At 44.1% G+C, this 23,153-nt stretch overlaps 1 protein-coding gene across 8 annotated transcripts in view; it reads right to left on the bottom strand.

Annotated features, from left to right (window-relative positions):
• Window positions 1-23,153, bottom strand: part of CDC42BPB (CDC42 binding protein kinase beta) — a 138,444-nt gene that overhangs the window by 3,316 nt on the left and 111,975 nt on the right. For 2 of the 8 annotated variants that reach the window (XM_075926512.1, XM_075926514.1), the window contains 10 exons: window positions 15,517-15,733; window positions 14,989-15,051; window positions 5,679-6,275; window positions 2,955-3,052; window positions 2,757-2,841; window positions 2,415-2,535; window positions 2,199-2,316; window positions 1,718-1,903; window positions 851-947; window positions 697-767 (listed from right to left, as the gene is read on the bottom strand). In XM_075926512.1, the coding sequence (XP_075782627.1) occupies window positions 697-767; window positions 851-947; window positions 1,718-1,903; window positions 2,199-2,316; window positions 2,415-2,535; window positions 2,757-2,841; window positions 2,955-3,052; window positions 5,679-6,275; window positions 14,989-15,051; window positions 15,517-15,733 (1,653 nt within the window). Of the gene's footprint in view, window positions 1-696; window positions 768-850; window positions 948-1,717; window positions 1,904-2,198; window positions 2,317-2,414; window positions 2,536-2,756; window positions 2,842-2,954; window positions 3,053-5,678; window positions 6,276-14,988; window positions 15,052-15,516; window positions 15,734-23,153 lie in introns of those variants that run through there. The other 6 variants (XM_006119972.4, XM_075926516.1, XM_075926513.1 and 3 more) reach the window with 5 other exon arrangements.

Here is a 23,153-nt window from a genome sequence, read left to right as displayed (position 1 = left end):
TTGCATAGGGAACATGAAAGTATCTGTACAAAGCTTATAAAAAACCACACTGATGACAATAAAGGAGAAAAATCCTCTTTCACTAGCCTGATGAAAGACACTTGAATTTTATGCTGTTTATACTCAGTCTTCATAGCTGTTGTCACCTTTCAGACAATGAGCTAAATTTACATTCTCTTTTCTGAAGTAACTGACTGTGATGATATCCACTTAAAATCTCTTTCACCTGTAGATGAAAATGGTCACAAACTGCAAAACCTGCAAAAGACAGCATTGCATATTTCAATGAGCCAATTTATCACTCATTTAAAAGGCTGTTCGCAACATTCTCCTCGATCAGTGTGGAAAACTTCAGTGAGGGTGAGACCCAATTGTGTTCAACACTGTTAGCGTGATTGAGTGGCTTCAGGAACACTTCAATGATAGGTCAGCTTCTGACTATAAACGAGACTTAACCATAAGCACTCGCACATCCTTGAATTTGTCTGTCAGAAACATCCCTTCAGTCTTCATAGCTGATGCTGGCTTCACCAATCTGTTATTCAAGGCCTGGTGTGCTAGGTAGAATCCTTGCAGAAGGAAATGCAGAATTCAATCTTCATTAGAATGTTTCCTCACAAGTACCTAAACTTGTGTGGTGAGGAAAGAGACTATATAGCAACAGAACAGTGCCAGCATCATTTAACAATACTTTACCTCCTTGTCTAACTCCTGGTCAGTGTCAGACATACTTCTCAGAGGCATGGCTACTCCCAAATCACCACCACCTGCAGAACAAAGGCATTTTACACCTCATGTTAAAGCAATCTAAGCTTTAAGTTAGAACAGATCTCCTTATTTTCAGTCCTACCTGATGAGGGCCATGAAATGTAGGTTTTGCTTCTCTGCTGCTGCCGTGAAGCTGTGGGGGGACATGCTTTTTCATCTTGGGTGGAAGGCAAGACACTCTGCAGCACAAACCAAACATACCCTTATTCAGTAATGAGTTCTTTCCAATTAAAGCTCCTGTCACATGTAAATTCTAGTATAATTCAACACCCATGTGTTTGGAAACAGTACACAGCACGGTTTGACGACACAAACTCACTGCCCCTACTTGATTAAATCCATAAAGTATCAGAAATATACTCCTTTCAAACAACCTCAATAAAACAGAAGGAAAGGACTGAGCCCCAAAGCAGCCAGCAGAAATTCCTTCCACCTGCTGGAGCCAGGAGTCAGTGGAAGTTGGCAGGCAGCAAACCCTTTTACCAAGGTAGTGACATCACCAATTGCTGTTTTCCTGTCTCCTCCTGCTGGAAGAAAGGGTCCGTTATCCTTGTCTGGGCTAGCAGAGAAGGACGAGAGAGGAAAGCTGGGAATTTCAAAACAGAAGGTATGAAAGATAAAGATGTATCTTTACATCTCACTCTCTTACCTTTGTTTTTTTTTTTTTAAGAAGTTGACATCACAGTATATTTGCTTGCCTTAGTACAAAAATGAAGTACAAAAATAAAGCCATGAACACTGATTGACAAATGTTAGAAAGTCTCACAGGGGTAACCCTATTAGTCTGTCACTTGAAAAACAAGGAGTAGTCCTGTGGCACCTTAGAGACCAACAAAAATACCCATGTTAGCAATTATCTTCCAATGGCGTTAGTTTTTGCTCTAGTATTGATAAAGCACCACAGCACACCATTCCAGTTCCTAAAGGTTTATTTGATAGCTACTCCTACCCTTGCTAAGGAGGCAGAGGAGGGACAGGAAGAGGAAGAAAGCAGAGGAGAGCCTTGCAGTGAGGAATGGCCATTCTGAAGAAAGGTTTCTGCAGAGATAGGGCTCATGTGATAGACGTGCTCAAAACTTGTTGGAGGTGATATCAGAGCAGAGTGACGAGAGGATGAGGGGGAAGGAAATTCATTCTGTTATTTTAACAAAACAAACAAGAAAGAGGAAGGGGGGGAGACTGATTATTTACAAAATATTATCAAACTGCTGGCACTGACATTTTCTTTCTTTCTCTCAGCTTCCCATTTTAAAGATAGTTAACACTTCCTTGTATAAGACTCAAAGCACTATGCATTTCAGGAGCTTGAAAGTGACTAACAGCTCTGAAAGATTTTAAATGTAATGCTAAAACCTTACACAGTCCAGCTGCATAGATTTTCAGTGCTAAACTGAACACACATGTATCCTTCCTCATTATATTTATTTTACCAGTGGGAGATCCATGAGAACTTGCATTCCATCTCCTGGTCCCATATGAGCCACATGGTTGAAATTTGTTGGGTTAGAAATCATTTTTGATCGTAGTTCAGGGTCTCTCAGCATCTCTCTGAAAGAGGAACACTTCATGATTAGCACTGTTTCACATTCATAGCTTCTCCACTTCAATATGTACAAATCGCTAGGTAGCAATATTAAAACCCTTACCGCCTTTGTTGCAATCTCTCTTCTTCAGGAACCTTGAAGACAAATCTTCTTTTACTTCTGGTTCGAAGCATTTGCTTTTTGCTGTTATCAGATGTTTCTGGCACACTGAGAACGGCTCCTACTGTAACACAAAGCAATTATACTTGTACACACCTTCAAATAGTAAAATTTATTTTCCAAGGCGTGTTGACTTTGTAAAACATGTACTACATTTTTTAAACAAAATGGATTCTTAGAATCTAAAATTTTATCTTGTTCATGACTTAGTTACTATTTAAAGCTGATTGGTCATCCCATCCCAATGTCATTATACCATTCCTACCCTCCTTCATGAAGACTAACCTGAACATTTGTTCTTGAAATATATAAGTCGTGGAGGTTCACAATTAAGGAGATTCAGTGTGCCCTCCATATTTAATGGTCTGATCTGTTTTGGAGGTAAAGAGGGAGAAAATTAACCTAGCTGTAGTGCACACTGTAAAGGAGCCTCTATTCCAAATCATAGTTAATTCAACTGTGCAACAGAAGTAAATTACTCACCCTTCGTAGGCCAATTGTCTGAACCCATTCCATAGTGTTAACATCAAAAACATCAACGCCATATTCACTGTACACTGTAACATAGGAAGAATTGCAACCTGGTACAGAACAAACAAAAGTCAAGGAGTGTTCAACAAATCTGGAGTTGACATATATTTGAGCATTGCTTTACCAGTGTTTTGTTTCCCAAGTATGTATGTTTAAGAGGAGATTAAAATATCAAGTTTTTCAAGCCACCTCTTAAAAGACACACACACACACACACACACACACACCCCTATCAAATTGAAGTTACTTTTGTGAAAAATAAAGGTCTGTTATGGCACAGAGCCATGAATCTGCAAATTAATTAATTTTGGATACATTTACTAATTTTGACTTCAAGTCTTGGTTTAATATTCTCAAGATGTTGTCTACAGTCTGGACAGCAAGTGTCAAGAATGTAAATAAGTTGTTATATAGGAAATGAACTGCCTTTAACATACTGTTTAAGGCTACCATGTCTGAGGATGCAGCTTAGTGCATTTTGAAAGTGATGCATGATCTATATCTATACACCAAGCACACACAGTAGAGTCCCCCATCTGTGAAATAAGTCATCACATTATGCTTCACATCTAATGTTCATTTCCTTCCTCCATCCAAACAAACGGCTTACATGTGCATGTTGCTCTACCCAGGTAAATGGAACATACTTCAAGAGCTTCAAACTTCACCACTTGTTTTCTCTTTTTTGAGTCATCTAGATTAAGTGTGTCATAGAACTTTAATCGAGCTCAGAAAAGAAAAAAGGGATGATCAGGACATCTTAACAAGCATGTGCCTGCTCCTGACAGAAGTTCCTCAGAAGGAACAACCATTATAATTCACATGGTATTAAGGAGAGGAAAAAGATGTACTCAGCTGTCAGGACTGCCTCAATAAATCAAATGGTAACACTCCTATTAGGGACATAGATTTCAACACACAAGTACATTCCTGCAAGGAAGCAATGTATGCTAACGTAGCTAAAACATGATTTCTCTCAGAGGAAGCCTGGTGTAGCTGGCTATTGTGAATCATGTTTTCAAAAGAAAACCTCATCCAAAATGACTTATTTAGATAAACATCCACTCCACTCAAAGTTAGTGTCCATGTTCCAGTCAATGAACTTGGGATGATAAAGATACTCCAACACAAGACTTATCTTTTTCAGTGAGCAATCCCTTAGGATTGAGCACATTGTTAAGGGAGAAAGAATCTTTTCTAGTTTTATGATCACATGATGGAGTAACTATCAGGAAGGAACAGAAAGACTTCACTAGTAACACACCAAGGCAGGGGTAGTAGGCTAGTAAAAGTAACCAGATTTCCTTAGGTAGTTGAGCTTGAGGTCTTTTCCCCACAACAATCTGTGTCAATGCTAAACAGAATCTAACATGCAAAAGTTATTCTAAAAATGTGTGGAATACTAAACAAACAAAAGGACTCCAACAAAACCAGTGTATCTGTCTGTGAAACAGAATTTTAAAGTAAATTTGCTGATTACATCCCATCCCTGCACTCTGCTCCAAGACCTTAATTGCTAAATCAAGGCAAGCAAATAATTTCTATTCAGAACGATTAAAATAAACAAACTGCTAAGGTCTTGCCATTTGTGGAATTTTACTATCAGCTGTAGCAGCTTGTTGACTGAGTTGTTTAATTCATTATTTAAACAAAAGTTTTTTCTTGGTTTTCAATCCTTTGGAACATACAGTCATTGCTATTGAAGTGCCAAATAATTTTAGGGCTTATAATAAACAATCAGTGCTATAAAGAAAGAGTTCTAAGCCACTATGGTAATTCACCAATCATTTGTGCCTCTTTCAAATCAACACACCTCAATATTACAGCTGGCTGGAAAACATGATACAATTTTGCATATTTTTGTAAGCTTCCTTTGGTTTAAAAAACAACTGATACAAGTTTTATTACCAGCTCTGCAAACAAGCAGTGTTCTTTTTTGAACCCTGCCATCTTCTGAGTAGTAGATGAAAAACTTTGACTTATAGCTTTCGATTCCCTGGATGTGAAATATTATAGAAAGTGGCCTGAAGACAAAAGTTCTTTTAAACCCACTAGCAGAGCAAAAGAATTTAGTAAATAATTGTATAGTTTATGTTGTCTTTAGCCCTCTTTTATCCAGGTTACTCTCTACGGATTCATCTACACAGCAACATTATTTGGAAATAACAATCTGCATCTACACAGCAGGCAGTTATTTTGAAATACTGTCAAGCTGGAGGATTTCTTACTCTGACTCCTGTAATTTTCATTGTATGAGGAGTAAGGGAAGTTGGAGGAAGAAATAACTGCTGTGTAGATGCTTCTGATTTCAAAATAAGCTATGCAACTGACGTAACTCAATTTGTGTAGCTTATTTCGAGTTAAGCCCTGCTGTGTAGATGCACCATAAAACATGAACTTATTTAAAAGAAAATCATCAACTTGCTTTATATATTTTTGTTAATTTTTTTGTGTCTCCTGTGACAAGTAAAAGCTGCCTCCCCCTATAGTAGCCAGGAGTTTTGCATACAATGGTTCTTAATGCTATATGTAGAAGAATTATTATTCTGCTAACCCATCAAAACTGAAAGCTATAGAAATTGAAAGACAAACCAAAGCAAAATAGAATACATGCTGATTATTTTTAGACAAGTAAAGCGGAAACAGGGATATGGCAACAGAAAAACATATACATACTACAGGCAACAGGAGTTGCAGGCCACATTAGTTCCTGCATGCGTGACCTTCGACCTTGTGAATCGACGTATACTCCCATATGGCTGAAGCAAAGCAGGTATTCCTCATTACTGAGCTCCACAGCACAAAGGGCATCAAAAGACTGCTGTGAGAGGAACATAAGCGAGGGGTCATTAGGATTTACCAGGTTTATAGATTGTCCATCTCCCTGGATGTTCAACAGAGAGAACCCAGATTGGTAGCCAACACAGAGCTTGTCCTTGAAAACTGCCATCCACTGTACATTTCCTGGAGCCTGAATTTCAGTGAACTTTTTATGAAAAGGCTTAGTTCTATGAACTTCATAACAAAGAACCTGTCTTTTGACTGCCACAAACAAACAAGTCAAAGAGCTTTTCTTCAGTGTTCCTGTTATAATCAACTGGCAGCCTTTAGTTTCTGGAAGTTTCACATCAAAGTTGCTTTCTGATCCATCCAGGGAGGCCATGGGGTACAGGTGAACATGATGGTTCCTGCCACAGATGAGGATAATAATTTTCTCTTTGGGAGCAAGCTCAATCTGGTACACTTTCTTATAGTCAGCAACTCGTACTATCACTGCAATGAGAACACAATGAGTAAATTATAGTAGTATATGTAGACCTGGAAATATTACATGGCAATGTATACATTAAAAATTCAGAATTATGCACACAGAGCAGAAAGACATATGGCCCTGGCTCCAGACTCTACTTGCCAATTCTTAAATACACAATCAAGAAACAATTCACTTGAGTAGTGCTCCCCATTTTTCAACCATGAAGTCACATTACTCCAGCAACACCGAACAGCAAAACACATACATAAATTCTTTATGATCTCCCTTCAGAGCTTTCACACTCCCCCAAAGCTAGGGAAAAAACAAATATGCCTTGTGTGTGACCATGTGGACTCATTAACAACTCCATCTCCAGAGGGGAAAAAATGGCACCATTAATAACCGAGAGAGATAGGAAAGGGGGAGGGAGGCTGGACAAAAAAAAAAAAAAAAAAAAAGTTACAAAAAATGCCAAAGATGGGAAAAATCAGAGTACTGTGATGTTAGACAGTAGTTCTTTGACCAAAGTGCAGAAGTAGAATGGTGGAGAAAACTAAAGAATATAAGAGTGAAAAATAAGCCCCCACATAGTAGTGACTGGCTTTAGAAAAACAGTAGTATTTCAAGGTTTAAAGTGTCAAGATCAAGCAATTATGAACTATGAAGCATTAATATATTAATATTTCATGTACATGTTATTTTATAAAACTTGGACTTTTACTTTATTACTCATGAGATATTTAGCTAAATAATATTTAGAAATAGTAAATACTGGTTAAAATAAAAAAATTGATAAAGATATTGAACAGAACTGATCCCAAAACACCCCTGCAGAATCCCACTTGTTATGCCTTTCTAGCAGTATTGTGAACTGTTAATAACTACTCTCTGAGAACCGTTATCCAGCCAGTTATGCAGTCACTTTATAGTATTTCCATCTAAGTTGTATTTGCCTAGTTTATTGATAAGATTATGCAAGACTGTATCAAATGCCTTACTAAAGTGTAGATATACAACATCCACCACTTCTCCCTTTTCCACAAGGCTTGATATCCTATCAAAGAAAGCTATCAGATTGGTTTGACATGATTTGTTCTTTACAAATCCATGCTGACTGTTATCTATCAACTTATTATCTTCCAGGTATTTGCAGATGAATTCCTTAATTACCTGCTCCAATATCTTTTCTGGCACAGAAGTGAAACTAACTGGTCTGTAGTTTCCTGGATTGTTCTTATTTCCCTGTTTATGGATGGGCACTAAATTTGCCCTTTTCCAGTCTTCTGGAATCTTTCCCGTCTTCCATGATTTTTCAAAGGTGATAGCTAAAGGCTCAGATACCTCCTCTATCAGCTCCTTGAGTATTCTAATCATAGCTTGCCACATACGAAATAAAAACTTTTGCTTGTTGTCTATATATTTTAATTTTAATGTACATGTAAGCTGTTTACATAGATCCTGGCTAGAGTCATTAGATGTAAGACAATTGTTCTTAAACTTTTTGGCCTGTGGACCACTTGGCTCAATGCAAACCTTTCAAGGGACCACCAGTTGCTAATGGTAACTCACCCTTAATTACATAATTACACCCAAGCCATTTTGCTAGTGCTGTAGCTAGGGAGAATGGCTTAATTTAAATTATTAAACAGATTAAGTGTTTTAACTTTCTTGTGTTAGTTTACCAAACTTCATTTTAAGTAAAGTAAAATATTTAATTTGTGTCCAACAAAATGTTTCAATATTTTCTTTATGGCAGGGGTGGGGAACCTTTATTGAGCTGGGGGCCACTGACCCACAGAAAAATTAGTTGGGGACCACACAAAGCAGCAAAAAAAAAAACTCCTCCAAAAACCTCCAGCCCTCACTGATGTGGCCCCCAACTGAGACACCTCACTCCTCTGGTACTCTAGCCCCATGGGGCGAGGGGAAGGGATAAGGAGGACTTAGGTTCAGAGCTTCCCATACGCCAGATTTACTTTTCTGGGGTTCCAGAGTTAATGGATTTTGTGGACCCTCACAGGCTCTGGGGTTGGGACAAAAACGAGGGTTTCAGTGTGCAGGACAAGGCTGCAAGCAAGTGGATAGGGATGGCTGAGAAGCCTTAATTGCTTGATTTACAATGCATCTTTGCTCTGCCCGTTGCAGATCTGTGTATCTGCGGAACCTCAAGAATCCTTGTAACTTTGCTTATGTGTGTGTGAAAGGGAATGAATGTATCGAGATAAGGTGCAAAAGTTATATTGCTCAGAACCAGATGGCCAAAGAAAGAGGGTGAGCAAGCGTGGGTGAAGACTAGATGACCTGGCGGCAGAGAAGCCATCTATAACCGTCGATGCGTACTCCTACTCATAAGATGATTGGATACTGGCAGACTGACGAGCCTTGAAGCAAGCGGGCGCCCCCAAAAGACAACTGATTAAGGATGAGCCTTGGAAAATGTTTTGGGAACACTGACATAAAAAAGATAACGTTCCAGTCACAGAATGACAGAGGAATACATTGATTTCAACAGAGAAAAGGATTATAAAAGCAGGGTGCTCTGCTATGGAACTTTGGGTTTGCCTTGCCACTCCAGGAGCAATGGCTCGATCGACCGACAGAGCCCGGCTCCCCTTTGTGTTCGATCTAGCTGGCCACTAGATTGATACAGACTCTGGACTGGAACTATAACATCGTCTGGCAGGACTGTGTATGAATGGTGTTTGTGTGTGTGACTGACTGAAAAGCATATGGAACTGTTGTATTCTCAATAAATGTGGCGTACTGCCTTTTCCCCTATAAAAGATCTCCTGTGCTTCATTTAAGCAGATAACACAGAAGCAGGATGGGAGCAGGGTGTCTGGCCAGGAGGGAGGGAGCAAGGGCAGGTACAGCGTGTGGCCAAGCAGGGTGCAAGAGAAACGGTGGATGCAGAAGCAGAGTGGGGATAGGAGTCCAACGAGGGGAGAGGTGCAGGAGCAAGGGAGGGTGCAGGAGGGGGTTTGGGGTAGGGTGTCTGGCCAAGGTGGAGGATGCAGGAGCAAGGGAGGGTGCAGGAGAAGGCTGGAGGTAGTATGTCTGGCCAGGAGGGAGGGTGCACAGCAGAGGTGGGCAATAATTTTTGATGGGGGCCTCTCTAAGAATTTGGAAAGTGATCAAGAGCTGCACACTTCCATTATTAATGGAGGAGGTGCGGGTGTCTGGAATAGAGGTTGGGTGCAGAAGGGAACTTGAGAAAGTGACTGGGGTGTGGGATCTGGGAGGGAGTTTGGGTGAAGGAAGGGATTGTGCCCTGCGGAAACAGAGTGCGATCAGAAGGGGGTCCAGGGACTGGGAAGGGAGTGTAACCTGGGGTACGGGTGTAGGAGTTTGGGTTGTGACTTGGGACAGAGGATTAGGGTACAGAGTCTGGGAGAGGTATAGGTGCAGGAGAGGATTCAGGCCTGGGGGAGGGGTGTAGGACAGGTACAGGGTCTGGGAAGAGGTTGTAACCTGGAGCAGGAGTGTAGGAGGGGGTTCAGGGATTTGGACTATAACCAGGGACAGTGGATTGGGGTGCAAGGTCTGGGAGGGAATTGGGGCATAGAGGAAATGCAGTGTATGGGAAGGTCTATGGCAGCGTTTCCCAAACTATGGAAAAAAATACCAGGCCTCCGTGTGGCTGGTAGCTGCCAGAAGGGGAGCAGAGTGGAGCAGGTTGGGAGGCGGTGGGGGGGAGGGGGGGGGAGAGGAACCAGCCACCAGGAAGCAGGGTTGGGGGCAGCAGGGCTGTCCTGTGGAGATCTGGGCAGGCGGGTGGGCAGCGGAAGCAGGGTTAGGAGTAGCGGGGCTGTCCGGTGGAGCTCCGGGCAGGCGGGTGGCGGAAGCAAGGTTAGGGGTAGCAGAGCTGTCCCATGGAGATCTGGGCAGGAGGGTAGGCGGCAGAAGCAGGGCTGGAGGCATCACAGCTGTCCCACGGAGATCGGGGTGGGTGGCGGAAGCAGGGTTGAAGGCAGCGGGGCTGTCTAGCGGAGATTGGGGAGGGCAGGTGGCGGAACCAGGACTGGACGGGGGGTTGGACAGTGGAGATCAGGAGGAGGACCACGGGAGAACCAGCTGCTGGAAGCAGGGCTGGACAGGGGCAGTGGGGCTGGTCGGGAGGTGGGGGGTCTGTCGGGGGAGCAGGGCTGACCGGGGGAGATTGGTAGGGGTAGGGGGAACCAGCTGCCGGAAGCAGGGCTGGACAGGGGCAGCAGGGCTGGACTGGGGAGATCGGGAGAAGGGGGGGAGCGGGACTGACACAGGCACATGCCCTACAGACGAGTGAGTCTGGCTGGGGATTCCATTTTGCCCCTTGCCGCCCCCCCTCCCCCCCCCCCCACCATATCCTCCCTCGAGTAGTTGCGAACTGTCTCGCAGGTAGACACACTCAGGCAGTGTGAGCACATCTACCAGCCAGGCAGTTCCCAGCTAAGGACTGATACACCTAATTATAATAAAACTTACCTAATTAGAAAATACCAGGCATTTTATATGTGATAATTTCTCAATTTGTTTCCCGGACAAAACCCTCAAATATTAGACTGTACAAAACCGGACACCTGGCAACCCTACCCTTTCTTGCACCCTCCCTCGTAGCCAGGTACCCTACCCCCAATCTACTCCTGCTTCTGCCTCCTGGAGTGCCCATGTGGCGCTGGGTCCCCCAAGCACTGGCCCAGGCTGGGTGGAGGATGCAGCCAGGTGAAACACTGAAAATGTATGATTTTTTCATTCTTTTTTTATATGCGTTTATATTTTTAGGCTGCAAAAGACAGTACTGGAAAAAAAAACGGGTTCCAACTAAAGTAAAAAGTTCGGGAAACCCTGGTCTAGCCAGCTTTCTATCCATCTTACTGTCCATTTATCCAATTCATATTCCCTTAACTTGCTGGCAAGAATATTGTGGGTGACACTATCAAAAGCTTTGCTAATGCGGCACTGGGGGCTTTGGGAGGACCATAAACAACTTATCTGAATATTCATCATTTGCTTAATGAATATGCAAATATGCAAATGAATGTTACTGGTCCTCCAAAAGATCGTGAATGGATTTACTGGTCCCGTGTCAAAAAGTTTGGGAATCCCCAGTCTATGGGGGCTGGAGCAAGGGTGCAGAAGACTTGGATTACATGAAGTTGGGGGGGGAGGGGGCTTAGAGGTTTGAGGAAGGGAGGGGCTTACTCTGGCTGGGAGACCTTGCCTGGCAGCCCAGCAGGTTCCTTTGCTAGTGTGTCTGCCTTCCAGCCTGTGTATGTGCTCAGGGGAGCTGCAGGAGCCATGTTTACCGCTTTGACTTGAATGCTGTAAAGCGGGGGGGAAATGAGATGAGGGGCACTTTTCACATTGCCTATCCTGCAAACAGGCAGCTGCTATTGGCCAAAACCGATCAATGGAAGATACTGGGGGCGAGGGCAGCATGAGAAGCCTGTCATCCCTCCTTCCAGGCTCTCAGCATTCACAAACACAAACGACTCTGCAGCCAGCTTTCCTGAGTGCTGAGCGAGGGACCACCTGAGGTTCTTGCAGGCTGTACTGCCCACAGAGTATCTTTTGCCGAGCCCTGCTGTAGGAGCAAGCTGGGCGTGTGTGTGTGTGTGTGTGGGGGGGGGGGGGGGGGAGTAAGAGGGATTGGGGTGCAGGGTCTGGGCATGAGGGGAGCTGCTTACCTGGCTCCACGCCCTCATGGGTCCCAATATGGTCTCCTGCTGAGCCCATTGGCTGCAACTCTAGCCAATGAGCGTGACAGAGAAAGCATGTTATTACGCTGGTGTTCCCCCAGCAATCTGGGTGGGAGGGAGGTGAGAAACACAGTGTAGAGTCGCTTGTTCGGCTCTCTCTTCACACTCCCTCCCCTGCGGAAAAAGCCCTTAATTATATAGCTGTGCTGGGTCTGAGCTTTCTTCACACTCTCCCCCGTAGGGAAAGCCTTTGATTATGCTGCCATTCCCCGAGCTGAGCCAGGCAGGAGGGAGGCAAGGAAGACAGTGTGGCTCTGCTCTGTCTCTTTTGAGCCAGTCTGGTGGGGTTGGGACTTGGCAGACACGAGGCTAGAGTGCCAGCATGCTCCCTGCTGCAGGGATTCTCTCTCGAGCTGTGGACCACCTGGGAGGCGGCTGCAGATCACTAGTGGTCCGCGGACCACACTTTGAGAACCACTCATATAAGCAGATGTCAATCAACTCATATTAAAAGTAACAGCTGCCGGGAGGAGGGGAAAAGATGAGAAGATTACTACTTATGAAAACACTTCAGTAAAATCCAGGAATTTGCCATAGCATGCATACATAATCTTTTTTTTCCCCCCTCTCTCTATATATAAATAAAAATTTCCTGGGGATGACAGAGTGATATCATCATGTCATCTGTGTCCTCATGCTGCCACCACCGCCCACCTCTGCTGCTTGCTGTGGCCGAGCTTGGCGCTATGCACTCCGAGAATGGGCTGCTCCAGCTCACGCTTCACGCCTTTGGGGGTTGGACCACTGGGCAGGAGCTGCTGGGGCTGAGTCCCCTCCACCATCTGAGCCCAATCCCTCCCCCAGCCTGTACTGGGTCCCCACCGCTCCCCTCCGGGCCACGCCGATTCCCCTCCGCCATCTGAGCCTGATCTCCCCCCTCCCTCCCACACACACACAACCTCCATCTGAGCCTGACCTACCTCCACCCCAGGTCCCCTCTGCCTCGGAGCCCAGTTCTGTCATTATGAATATATAAAATTGCAAAGGAACAAAGAATGCTCAGGCATTTCTTTTTACAAGTAGAACCACCATGTTCTGGAGATAGAGCTAGAATAAACAGTATATTTTCCCCTTTTCCTTTTAAAAACAAACATTTTACACAATTCCACAGTTTATGTAGTATGCTGGTACTTCCCTATAATACATCTCTGGCAGTTGATTTTATTCAATGCCTTTCTATTCAATTAGTTTAAGCCAAATAAAAATAAATGAATCAAGAAATAATGTACTTTATATTTTGTATTTATCACTATATTTTTTGTTACAGCATAATTTTTCCAATACTCCAAACTGAGTATTAAATAATTTACAGATTATGTTATATTAAAAGGAGGAAATTAGATTATGGATTGCCAGAGGGATTTAAGAAGTTCACTTAATGTATGACATTAACATTGGTGACCTACATCTTGACACTGGAATTAAAGTAGTATAAAATTAAAGACCTTTGTCTCTGGGAGTGTCAGGACACTACTCTGGCAAATCCCAGCATTTACATTTTTCAAAACATATTGTGTGCCCATGAATCTTAAATCCGCCTAACTGCATATTATGGTTTCCAACTTCACTTTATTCCTCCATAGTTTTTAACCAACAGGCTTTAAGAGGTGGTGAGTTACTTTTGTGAAATTACATATAAAGACCTATGATATAGTTAAGGCTGTAAGATTTTACTGGGCTACAAACAACAGATGTTATACTTGCCTACTAGAAAGGTAGGTGATATCAGTCTTGTACCAGATGTAATGCCACAGAAAATAAAAGGGTCTAAAAATTGCTTGGTGTTGTATAAAATGCTAGTGGCAGTAAACTACTTGTTAGCAGGTATCCCTCACCAGAAGCATATTTTGTTTTAAACACATATAATTCAATCAATTAATCTGTTCTGAGCAAAGACATCACTTGCAATGCCTTACAGAATAATGAGGTAAATTAATCCTGCCATGAACTATTTGTGTTTTGCAGTTTTACTGAAAAGGGGTCAGCTATTAGGATTGCTTACCATTGAGAAGTCACCACATTCATTTCCATTAATAACTCTTTCAATTCATTTGCCTTCCTAGCTATACGAAGGTACAGTTTCCCCCTTTACATTTGACTATTGAAAAATCAGGTTGCAGGGAGAAACTCCTCCACTTCCTTGATATACTAGATGTGATAGCTGGTAATTAAGGGCTAAATCCCAACAATGCATGGAGTAAGACTGTGCAGTTTTTCACTGAAGGAGGCAAATGGAGACCAGCCCTTAGAATGAGAAGCAGAAGGAGTAGCAGAGAGGGGCTTGGAGTAGGAATCTTAGGGGAACCTTAGGGCAGGGAAGGAGAGGAAGACAAGAACAGTAGGCAAGGAAGATCCAACAACTATAAATTCAACACCAGCCACCATCATAGACTGGAATGTTAAAATCAATGGCAGCAGCAATCAAATTTCTTTTATTGAGAGTCAGAAAAAAAATGGAAGAAAATGCAAAGGACATTAAGAACAGGAAGCCTTGCAAATATAATAACTGTACTCAAAATGCTAGCAAAAATATAGACAACAGCCTCCTAACATCGTGTTATATGCCAGTCTGAATTATATGACAGTGCAGGTTGGAACAAATCAGTTTCTAGGTTAATTTACTGAACTTACTGTTTTTGTGTCTCAGTTCATTCTAAATAAATCCTGTATTTTTCTTCAATAAGTGCCTGGCTATTCAATGCACAAAGTGCAGGTGCTGTGTGCTCTGAATCCTGGAGCACTGAGATGAGATTTGTGTTACTCGCAACACCCTGTGGGTAGGCCCCTTAATTTCAGGCAGCCAGCTAAGTATAATGGTAATGACTCAATTAATGTTTACACCTCACATCTAAATTTGCAGTTAACTGATGATAAATGTATGTTGGTATAAACTATACATAAATGGCTATTGTTTAATCTATATTAAAACACTACTAAAATGTATGGGGACCATTATTCATTATGCAATTATTGTATGTAGAGAGCTCTAACTTACCATCACGGGTCACCTCTACCACATACAGTCCTTCTTCTGAACCAACTGCTATTCTCTCTCGATCTAGACAAGACAGAAAGGAAAAAGAGAGCTATGAATCCAATTATGTATAATGTTAACTTTAAAACTAGACTTTTTATCTTTTTATACTTTATTTTGGATAAACACAATGTGTTACCTATTTTGCTCAAGGAAATAAGCAAAGTAGTAAGTACAACAAAATGGTTTTAAAACTTTGGTGTAGTGAAATTATATAAGTACTTCTTTCGGCAAACAGTATTTTGAAGGGAAAAGATTTATTAGCATCTTCAATAAAAAGGAGTCATGGGGTACCTTAAAGTTTAACAAATATATTAAGGAATAAGCTTTCGTGAGACACAACTCACTTCCTCAGATTTTTCACACCATCAAACTTCTATGGTAAGAGATTCAGCTGAGGAATTTAAGAAGTTGGCACATTCAGTATTGTAGTTCATCTTAAAGTTGTAATAATGCATACAGTTAAATGTAAGGTTAAAGTGGACATACCTACAATTGCAGCAGCTAAACTTGTTTTAATAAGAGGCAGTGTACTGTCATAGGCTTCTTGTGGAATATGTACAACTTGGTTTTTTAGTCTGTTTTTGTGAAGGATAGATTGCAACCCTTCCAGGATTCCAACCCATTTTCTCTTTTCATTCTCATTTTCTGTCAGGATTAGTAGTGAACAGGTCTTTGAAGGGAAGCCTAGGAGAGAAGCTGTCACCTTAACAGCCAGAGAAAACAAAATTAACACATATGATTCACAGTCTCTACAGAATCATAAAATCCTAGCGCTGGAAGAGAACTCAGGAGGTCATAGAGTACAGCCCCCCTGCCCAAAGTGGGGCCAACCCCAACTAAATCATCCCAGCCAGGACCTCTAAGGATGGAGATTCCACCACTTTCCTAGGTAACCCATTCCAGTGCTTCACCACCCTCCTAGTAAAACAGTTTTTCCTTATATCCAACCTAGTTCTCCCCCCCACTGCAAACTTGAGACCATTGTGCCACATTCTATCATCTATCACTACTGAGAACAGCTTTTCACCATACTCTTTGGAACCCTCCCTTCATGTAGTGGAAGGCTGCTATTGAATCCCCCCTCACGCTTCTCTTCTGTAGAATAAAGCCCAAATTCCTCAGCCCCTCCTCATAAGTCAAGTACTCCAGTTCCCTAATAATGTTGGTTGCCCTCTGCTGGACCCTCTCCAATGCATCTATATCCTTTCTGTAATGGGGGGACGGGGAGGCCCAGAACTGGACACAATACTCCAGATGTGGCCTCACCAGTTCCGAATAAAGGGGAATAACTTCTCTAGAACTGTTGGAAATGCTCCTCCTCAAGTACCCTAATATGCAATTAGCCTTCTTGGCTACAAGGGCATACTGTTGACTCATATCTAGGTTCTCATCCACTGTAATCCCCAGGTCCTCTTCTGCTAAACTGCTACTTAGTTGGTCAGTCCCTGCCTGTAACAATGCTTGGGATCAGTGACGGCCCGTCAATACAGGCGAACTAGGTGGTCACCTAAGGAGCCAAGATAAACGGCCGTTGAGGGCTTTGGAGGTGGGGGCGCCGATTGCGCGCTTCCCCTAGGGCGCCAGTTGCCGGCAGCTCGTCTATGGCCCCGCTCCTGCTTGGGATTCTTCCGTCCCAAGTGTAGGACTCTACACTTGTCCTTGTTGAACCTCATCAGATTTCTTTTGCCCAATCCTCCAACTTGTCTAGGTCACTCTGGACCCTATCCCTACCCTCCAACGTATCTACCTCTCCCCCTCACTTAGTGCCATCTGCAAACTTGCTGAGGGCGCAGTCCATCCCCTCATCCAGGTTGTTAATAACAATGTTGAACAAAACTGGCCCTAGAACTAATCTTTGAGGCACTCGGCTTGATAATGACTGTCAGCCAGACATCGAGCCATTGATCACTACCTGTTGGGCCTAACAATCTAGACAGCTTTCTATCCACCTTACAGTCCATTTATCCAATCCATACTTCTTAACTTGCTGGCAAGAATATTGTGGGAGACCAAGCTTTGCTAAAGTCAAGGTATATCACATCCACTGACTTCCCCGTGTCCACAGAGCCAGTTACCTCTGTGGTATATATGGCAGAAGTAGCCAAACAGTAGCTCCTCTACATTTAATGTCAGCTTGCCCCATTGTCTGCCTACCAGACTGGGGGTGAGAGCTCGAGGCTTCTGCCCTCAGGCAAGGTGGTGTTAAGAGCTTCTGCCAGAGATGATTGGTGCTTGCTTCGGGGTAGGGAGAATGGGGACACAATTTAAAGGTCTCCCCAACAGCTCGAGTCACCCCCTCTGGGGCACGTCCTCCTCTTACTCTCAACAGCCTCTCTCTGCAGCTCCCAGGTGTTCCTCAGGTCTGGCAACAGCTGGGAGCTGCAGGGATGGGCGATTGCTTTAGCTTTGTGGGGAGAAGCAGCACAAAACAGTGACTCCTCTCTGCAGTTTCCAGCCATTTACTGGACCCAGTGAGGCAATGGTAATGTAGGCAGGGAGCTCAGCCATACCATGTGACTGAGTAGGGCCAGCAAACTAAGAAAAATCTGGGAGGGTCCATGTGGCCCCTGCCCATTCCAACCAAGACTGATATCCCAAGGTTTGGCGGTTGCACCCCAGCTCTCAAACTACTGAAAATTGTCAATGTGGCTTGGAGGGGAGGTCACGCCTGATATTGTACAAAACAGGACTTGACTTTCAAGAATTATTCAGGCTAAGTTAAATGAATTTTGATTATAGTTATGATTTATGAACAAAAAAAAGTCTACATTTTATTCCCCAAATAATCTATTTTAAGGTGTGCTAGTAATGGAAGCTTGTCTTTCTTGTATTGGAATCAGAATATCATACGACAATTCCTCTTGAAACACAAACCTTTAATTCTCAAATGATTTCTATTGAAAATGAATCCTTTTTGTGCGTTGAAAAAGTTGCATTTAAATGGCTATGTACTATATTGAGCTTCCACAATTTAGTTGCTTACTGGTATATTTACAATATATTCAACTGGACTAACAGAATAAGTAATTCATTGCTGTATGAAAAGTTATGGGGAAAAAGAAATTCTTTTGGATTGTTAGTATGTGAAGTATTCCAATATTATATAATTTTTTTAAATTTGCAAATACCTGGAGCATGGATTTATTGTGAACAAAATTATGTCCAAGCAGCTTGATTTCCTTTTTTGGCAATGTAACTGATTTGGTGGATTAGGGAACGCAGTGGACATATATCCAGACTTGAGCAGGGTTTTTGATATAGTCCCGCATAACATTCTGGTAAGTAAGCTGGAGAAACGGAGTTTGACAGAACTAGCATTAAGTGGATACGTAATTAGTTAAACAGCTGAAAAAAAAAAAAAAGTAACTATCAAAGGCGAAAGCGCCAAAGCCTGGCGTCAGCTGGGAACTTCCCTGCTGACCTAGGGCTCCATGTGGTGCTGCTACTTTGAAATGCTGTGGTGGCGTTTCAAAGTGGCAGCGCTGCACGGAGCCTGGGATCAGCTGTGGAGATGTCAGCTGATCCCGGGCTCCATGCAGCACTGATGCTTTGAAATGCCGCAAGGAGCCTGAAGCCGAGCTCCTTACAGCATTTGAAGTGGCAGTGCTGCACGGAGCAACTGACCCAGGCTCCATGTGGTGCTGCCACTTTGACGTACCCTCCTCTTCTTCCCCCTTTCCTGTCTCTTATAGAGGCAGCGGAGGAGCAACTAGTCGAGACTGTCCTATAAGCATTTGTTTATCAGATAGTTGACTAGTCGTTCACATCCCTAAGTTGGCCCTCTTCTCATGAGGCCTGCTCTGAGGATTAAGAAGAGCTTCCCCCAAAAACCTGCTACTCTGTAATTACAAGGATGCGTCTCACTGCTGCTTTTCTAGGGCATCTGCTTGAAAGGATCATAATGTGTCTTTCAGCCCTGTTAACATTGTGTAGCCTAGTCCACAGCAGAGGGGATGGGGGTCAGGGAGCAGAAAATAAATAGAGACCACACATCTCAAATAACCTCCAGTTACTGGTAAGTAACCGCCTTTCCTTTGAGTCATGATCCCTCTATGTATTCCACATGTGGGCAATTTGCAAACAATGATCAATGTGGAGGTGGATGTAAGGATGAGACAGGAAGTGGTGGGAGGGAAGAAAAGGCATTGAGCACAGCCATGCAGACTACTGTGCTCATGTGGACCACAGTGGAGGGCAAGGCCCAAAATCTTGAGAGCAAGAAGGTAATTGAGGATGATAGGTACAGATGTTGCACTTGGAGCAAAAGACGACTTGGCACTGCCCTGCTTGTTGATGTACACAACTACCCTGATGTTGTCCAAGGACAGACACACAATGGCGGACCATCTGTAATAATGGCTGTGTGTGAGAAGAAGGGCTCTCACCCATGCTGGATTCGAGCTGTGCACCAATAAAGTTGGACCATCTCTGATTTTTCCTCATTGCTGCAAATACCTGGAGATGCCAGGAAAACGTGAAGGGTGAGGATGGTGGGCATGACTTCTTGTTGCAATAGCACCACAGGAAGCCAGTTATTTAGGCAGGAATATACAGAATAGATGAGGAGGTGCATTTGGGCAGCCACAATGTTGAAGACCTTTGTGAACACTCAGAGCTGTTGCTACCTAAAAGAGAGGACTCAGAATTGGCAGTGATGGTGTCCTACCTGAAAATGGAGAAATTTGGGTGGGTGTGGGTGGGGGATATCCACATGGAAGCTGGCATCTTTCAAGAGCTGTATACCAGGCTCTCTAGGAGAGGAATGGCTTTATCAATGCCAGGACCACTATACGGGTTTTTAGCTTTTCAAAAAAGGCTCAGCACCTGAAGATCAAGAACAATTAAGTTCCCTCCTCCTGTCTTTGGGATAGGCAAGTATGAGGGTCTGTGAGAGGCATGGGGGATATGTGTGTCTCTTGACCACCCCGTCAAAACAGGTTTTGGTGGCTGCTGGGAGAGAGCTGAGGAGATTGTTGAGGTGGAGGCAGGCAAGTATGGTCATTGAGAGGGTGGAGGCACTTAAATGGTGTGCCTTGTAGGGATGTAAGTGACTAATATACTATCTAATAAGCAAAAGACTAGTTGCTTCCCCCACCCCTTGGTGCCTCTATCTGAAAGAGGCAACAAGGGGGAGAGGGGAGATAAAGGTGTGCTCCATCTCTGTGGCGGGGGGGGGGGGGCAGGGGTGCAGCGGCTGCATTGGGGCTGCTGTGCATGGCACTTCCGCTTTTGAAATGTACCAACAGCTGGGCAGGCTCTTGCTATATTTCAAAGTGGAAGTGTCCTAATCAACTAATCAAAGTTGATGGAAATTCCATCAACTATCTGATTAGTTCCTTAATCTAATTTTTACATCCCTAGTGCCTTGCTGGCATTGGCAGTAGGTTGGGTAGGGAGTGTGTGGATCCATATAGAATGAATGGCTCTTCCATCTGTATTGTGAGCAAGGATGTTAAATATCGAGTAATTTACTAGTCGAGTAGTTGATGGAATTTCCACCAACTACTCGACAGGCACTTGTACATTTCAAAGGAGGAATGCGGAACTCCATGTGCAGCCTGGGGCCAGCGGGAAGTCCCATAGACTCCGGGCTGTGCATGGGTGTGCTGGCTTTGAAATGTACTAGAGTCCCCAGTGGGGCTCTTGTGCATTTCAAAGCTGAAGTACCCTTATGGAGCCTAAGGCCAGCAGGTGACTCAAAGTTCCCCGCTGACCCAGGTTCCATGCAGCACTGCTGCTTTGAAATGCCACACAGAGCCCAGGGTCAACTGGTGATTCTCCAGCTGACCCTGGGCTCCGCGTCGCATTTCCCTGGAACCTGGTGTCAGCTGGGGATTCCCCAGGTGATCCTGGAGTTCCGCTGCCCCTGGGCTCCATGCAGTGCTGCCCCTTTGAAGCTCCATGGTGGTTTGAAACCCCCGAGCTCAGCTATGCGATGCTGCTGCTTTGAAACGCTGAGGCGGTGTTTGAAAGGGTCAGCGCCACTCAGCTGAGTCAGGGATCAGTTGTGCAGTGCTGCAACTTTGAAGTACTCCCTCTGCCCCCCCTCCCCGTCTCTGATTAATTGTGAGGCTGGTGTATCCATCCCAAAGGACTGCAAAGTTGCCCTGGAATCCTTCAGCAAATGAAGGGATTTGTCCATTTTGCTGTAGAACAGTGGGCTCACATCAAAGGGGAGTGCCTCAGTTGTATTTTGGACATCCCTGAGGAAGCCGGATGACTGGAGGCATGAATCCAAGTGCCTAACGATCCCAGTCACAAGAGAATGAGAGGGTGCATCTGTCACGTCTACAGCCACTTGAAAGCCCACACTGAACAAAAGAACGGCCATACAGGGTCAAACCAATGGTTCATCTAGCCCAGTATCCTGTCTGCCAACAGTGGCCATTAGCAGATACCTCAGAGGGAGGGATCACAACAAGTAAGCCTCACGTGATCTCTCTCCTGTCACCCATCTCCAGAGAAACAGAGGCTAGGGATAACATTCCTACTCATACTGGCTAATAGATTCATGGAGGTTAGGTCCATCAATGGCTAGCTAGCTCACTAGCGACTAGGTGCTGAAACTATTGCCCCTGAATTCTGGTAGCCTAGTGTAGTTATTGAAATAACACTTGGCTAGCAGATCTCGATAGTTCATGATTCTGAACTGTAATGCTGCTGAGGCATGCATTTTGCTGCCCCGTCTGGATGGGTCGACTTAGGAGAGTGCTGGCTTGCCCATTCTGTTGCCATGTGGACAAGAGAGCTGCGGGGGGAAGGGGGGGAGGGGGGAGTGGATGAAAAAAAGACACCCCCCAGCAGATACACACTACTTTCTCTCTGCCTGTTAAGGTGTTGGAGGCCCACAAGGCAGGAGTGTGCCACACTGCTGGAGCTGGTTGGAAGATGGCCTTGTTAATAGGTAGAGCTACCCTGAAGAGTCCCTGAGGTTGAAAAATGCTCAAGAGCTAATGTTGTTGGTCCCAAACCTCTTCCAAGCTAATACCCGGATCAGCTGCTGTTCAACATCTGCCTCTTTCTCAGATTCTGATGGTACTGGTGGGGGAATGAGAGAGGCATGATAGGACACCTGGGAGGAATCATGGCTTTGAGTAGTAGGGATCACAGGATGACCAATATGGCCAAAAAGAAGGATCCTGTGTGCCCCACAAGTAGTGGTACCAGACCCTCATTGCCAGACAGTACACCGGAGGAGATAAGATGGTCAGGGATGAAAGTCCGAACTGCAGCACAACATCAGGGAGAATCAAACTTTGGCTCCTGAAACTCTTCAAACTTTGTAAATGGTCTGGTAACATGGGGACTGGTGGCACAGGACAACTGAAATGTAGCAATGGGATGGGCTTGTCTGTCAACAACAGAAAAGGTTTGACTTGCAAACAAGAGAGGTGCTGAGCAGCTGGGAATTCTCAATGTGCCTGTGAAAATGTGCATTAAGAGGAGCATTGCCAGCAGATCAAGAGAAGTGATTATTCCCCTTTTATACATCACTGGTGAGGCCACATCTGGAGTAGTGTGTAATTCTCAGGCCCCCACTACAGAAAGGATGTGGATACATTGGAGAGGGTCCAGCGGAGGGCAATGAAAATTATTAGGGGGCTGGAGCACATGACCTACGAGGAGAGGCTGGGAAATTTGGGCTTGTTTAGTCTAGAGAAGGGGGGGATTTGACAACAGCCTTCAACTCCCTGAAGGGAGGTTGCAAAGACAACGGAGAGGGGCAATTCTCAGTGGTGACAGGTGGCAGAACAAGGAGTAATGGTCTTAAGTTGCAGTGGGGGAGGTCTGGGTTGGATATTAGGCAAAACTATTTCACTAGGAGGATGATAAAGTACTGGAATGGGTTACCTAGGGAGGTGGTGGAATCTCTATCCTTAAAATCCTCTAAGTCCTGGCTTGACAATGGCCTGGCTGGGATGATTTTGTTGGGGTTGGTCCTGTTTTGGGCAGGAGGCTGAACTTGATGACTGGCTGAGGTCTCTTCCAGCCCTAGGATTCTATTATGATGACCTGCTTAGTACAAAGTCCTTAGATGACCAAATAACACATTAAAGCTGAACCAAGAACCAAGGAAAGTTATTTCTTCCCTTTATTGATCTTCTAGGTTAGATAAAAAAATT

This window comes from Pelodiscus sinensis, chromosome 4, assembly GCF_049634645.1.
Source record: "Pelodiscus sinensis isolate JC-2024 chromosome 4, ASM4963464v1, whole genome shotgun sequence".
NCBI classification, from domain to species: domain Eukaryota; kingdom Metazoa; phylum Chordata; order Testudines; family Trionychidae; genus Pelodiscus; species Pelodiscus sinensis.
The sequence above is the reverse complement of the archived record's forward strand: the minus strand, read 5'-3'. Positions and strand labels throughout refer to the sequence as shown.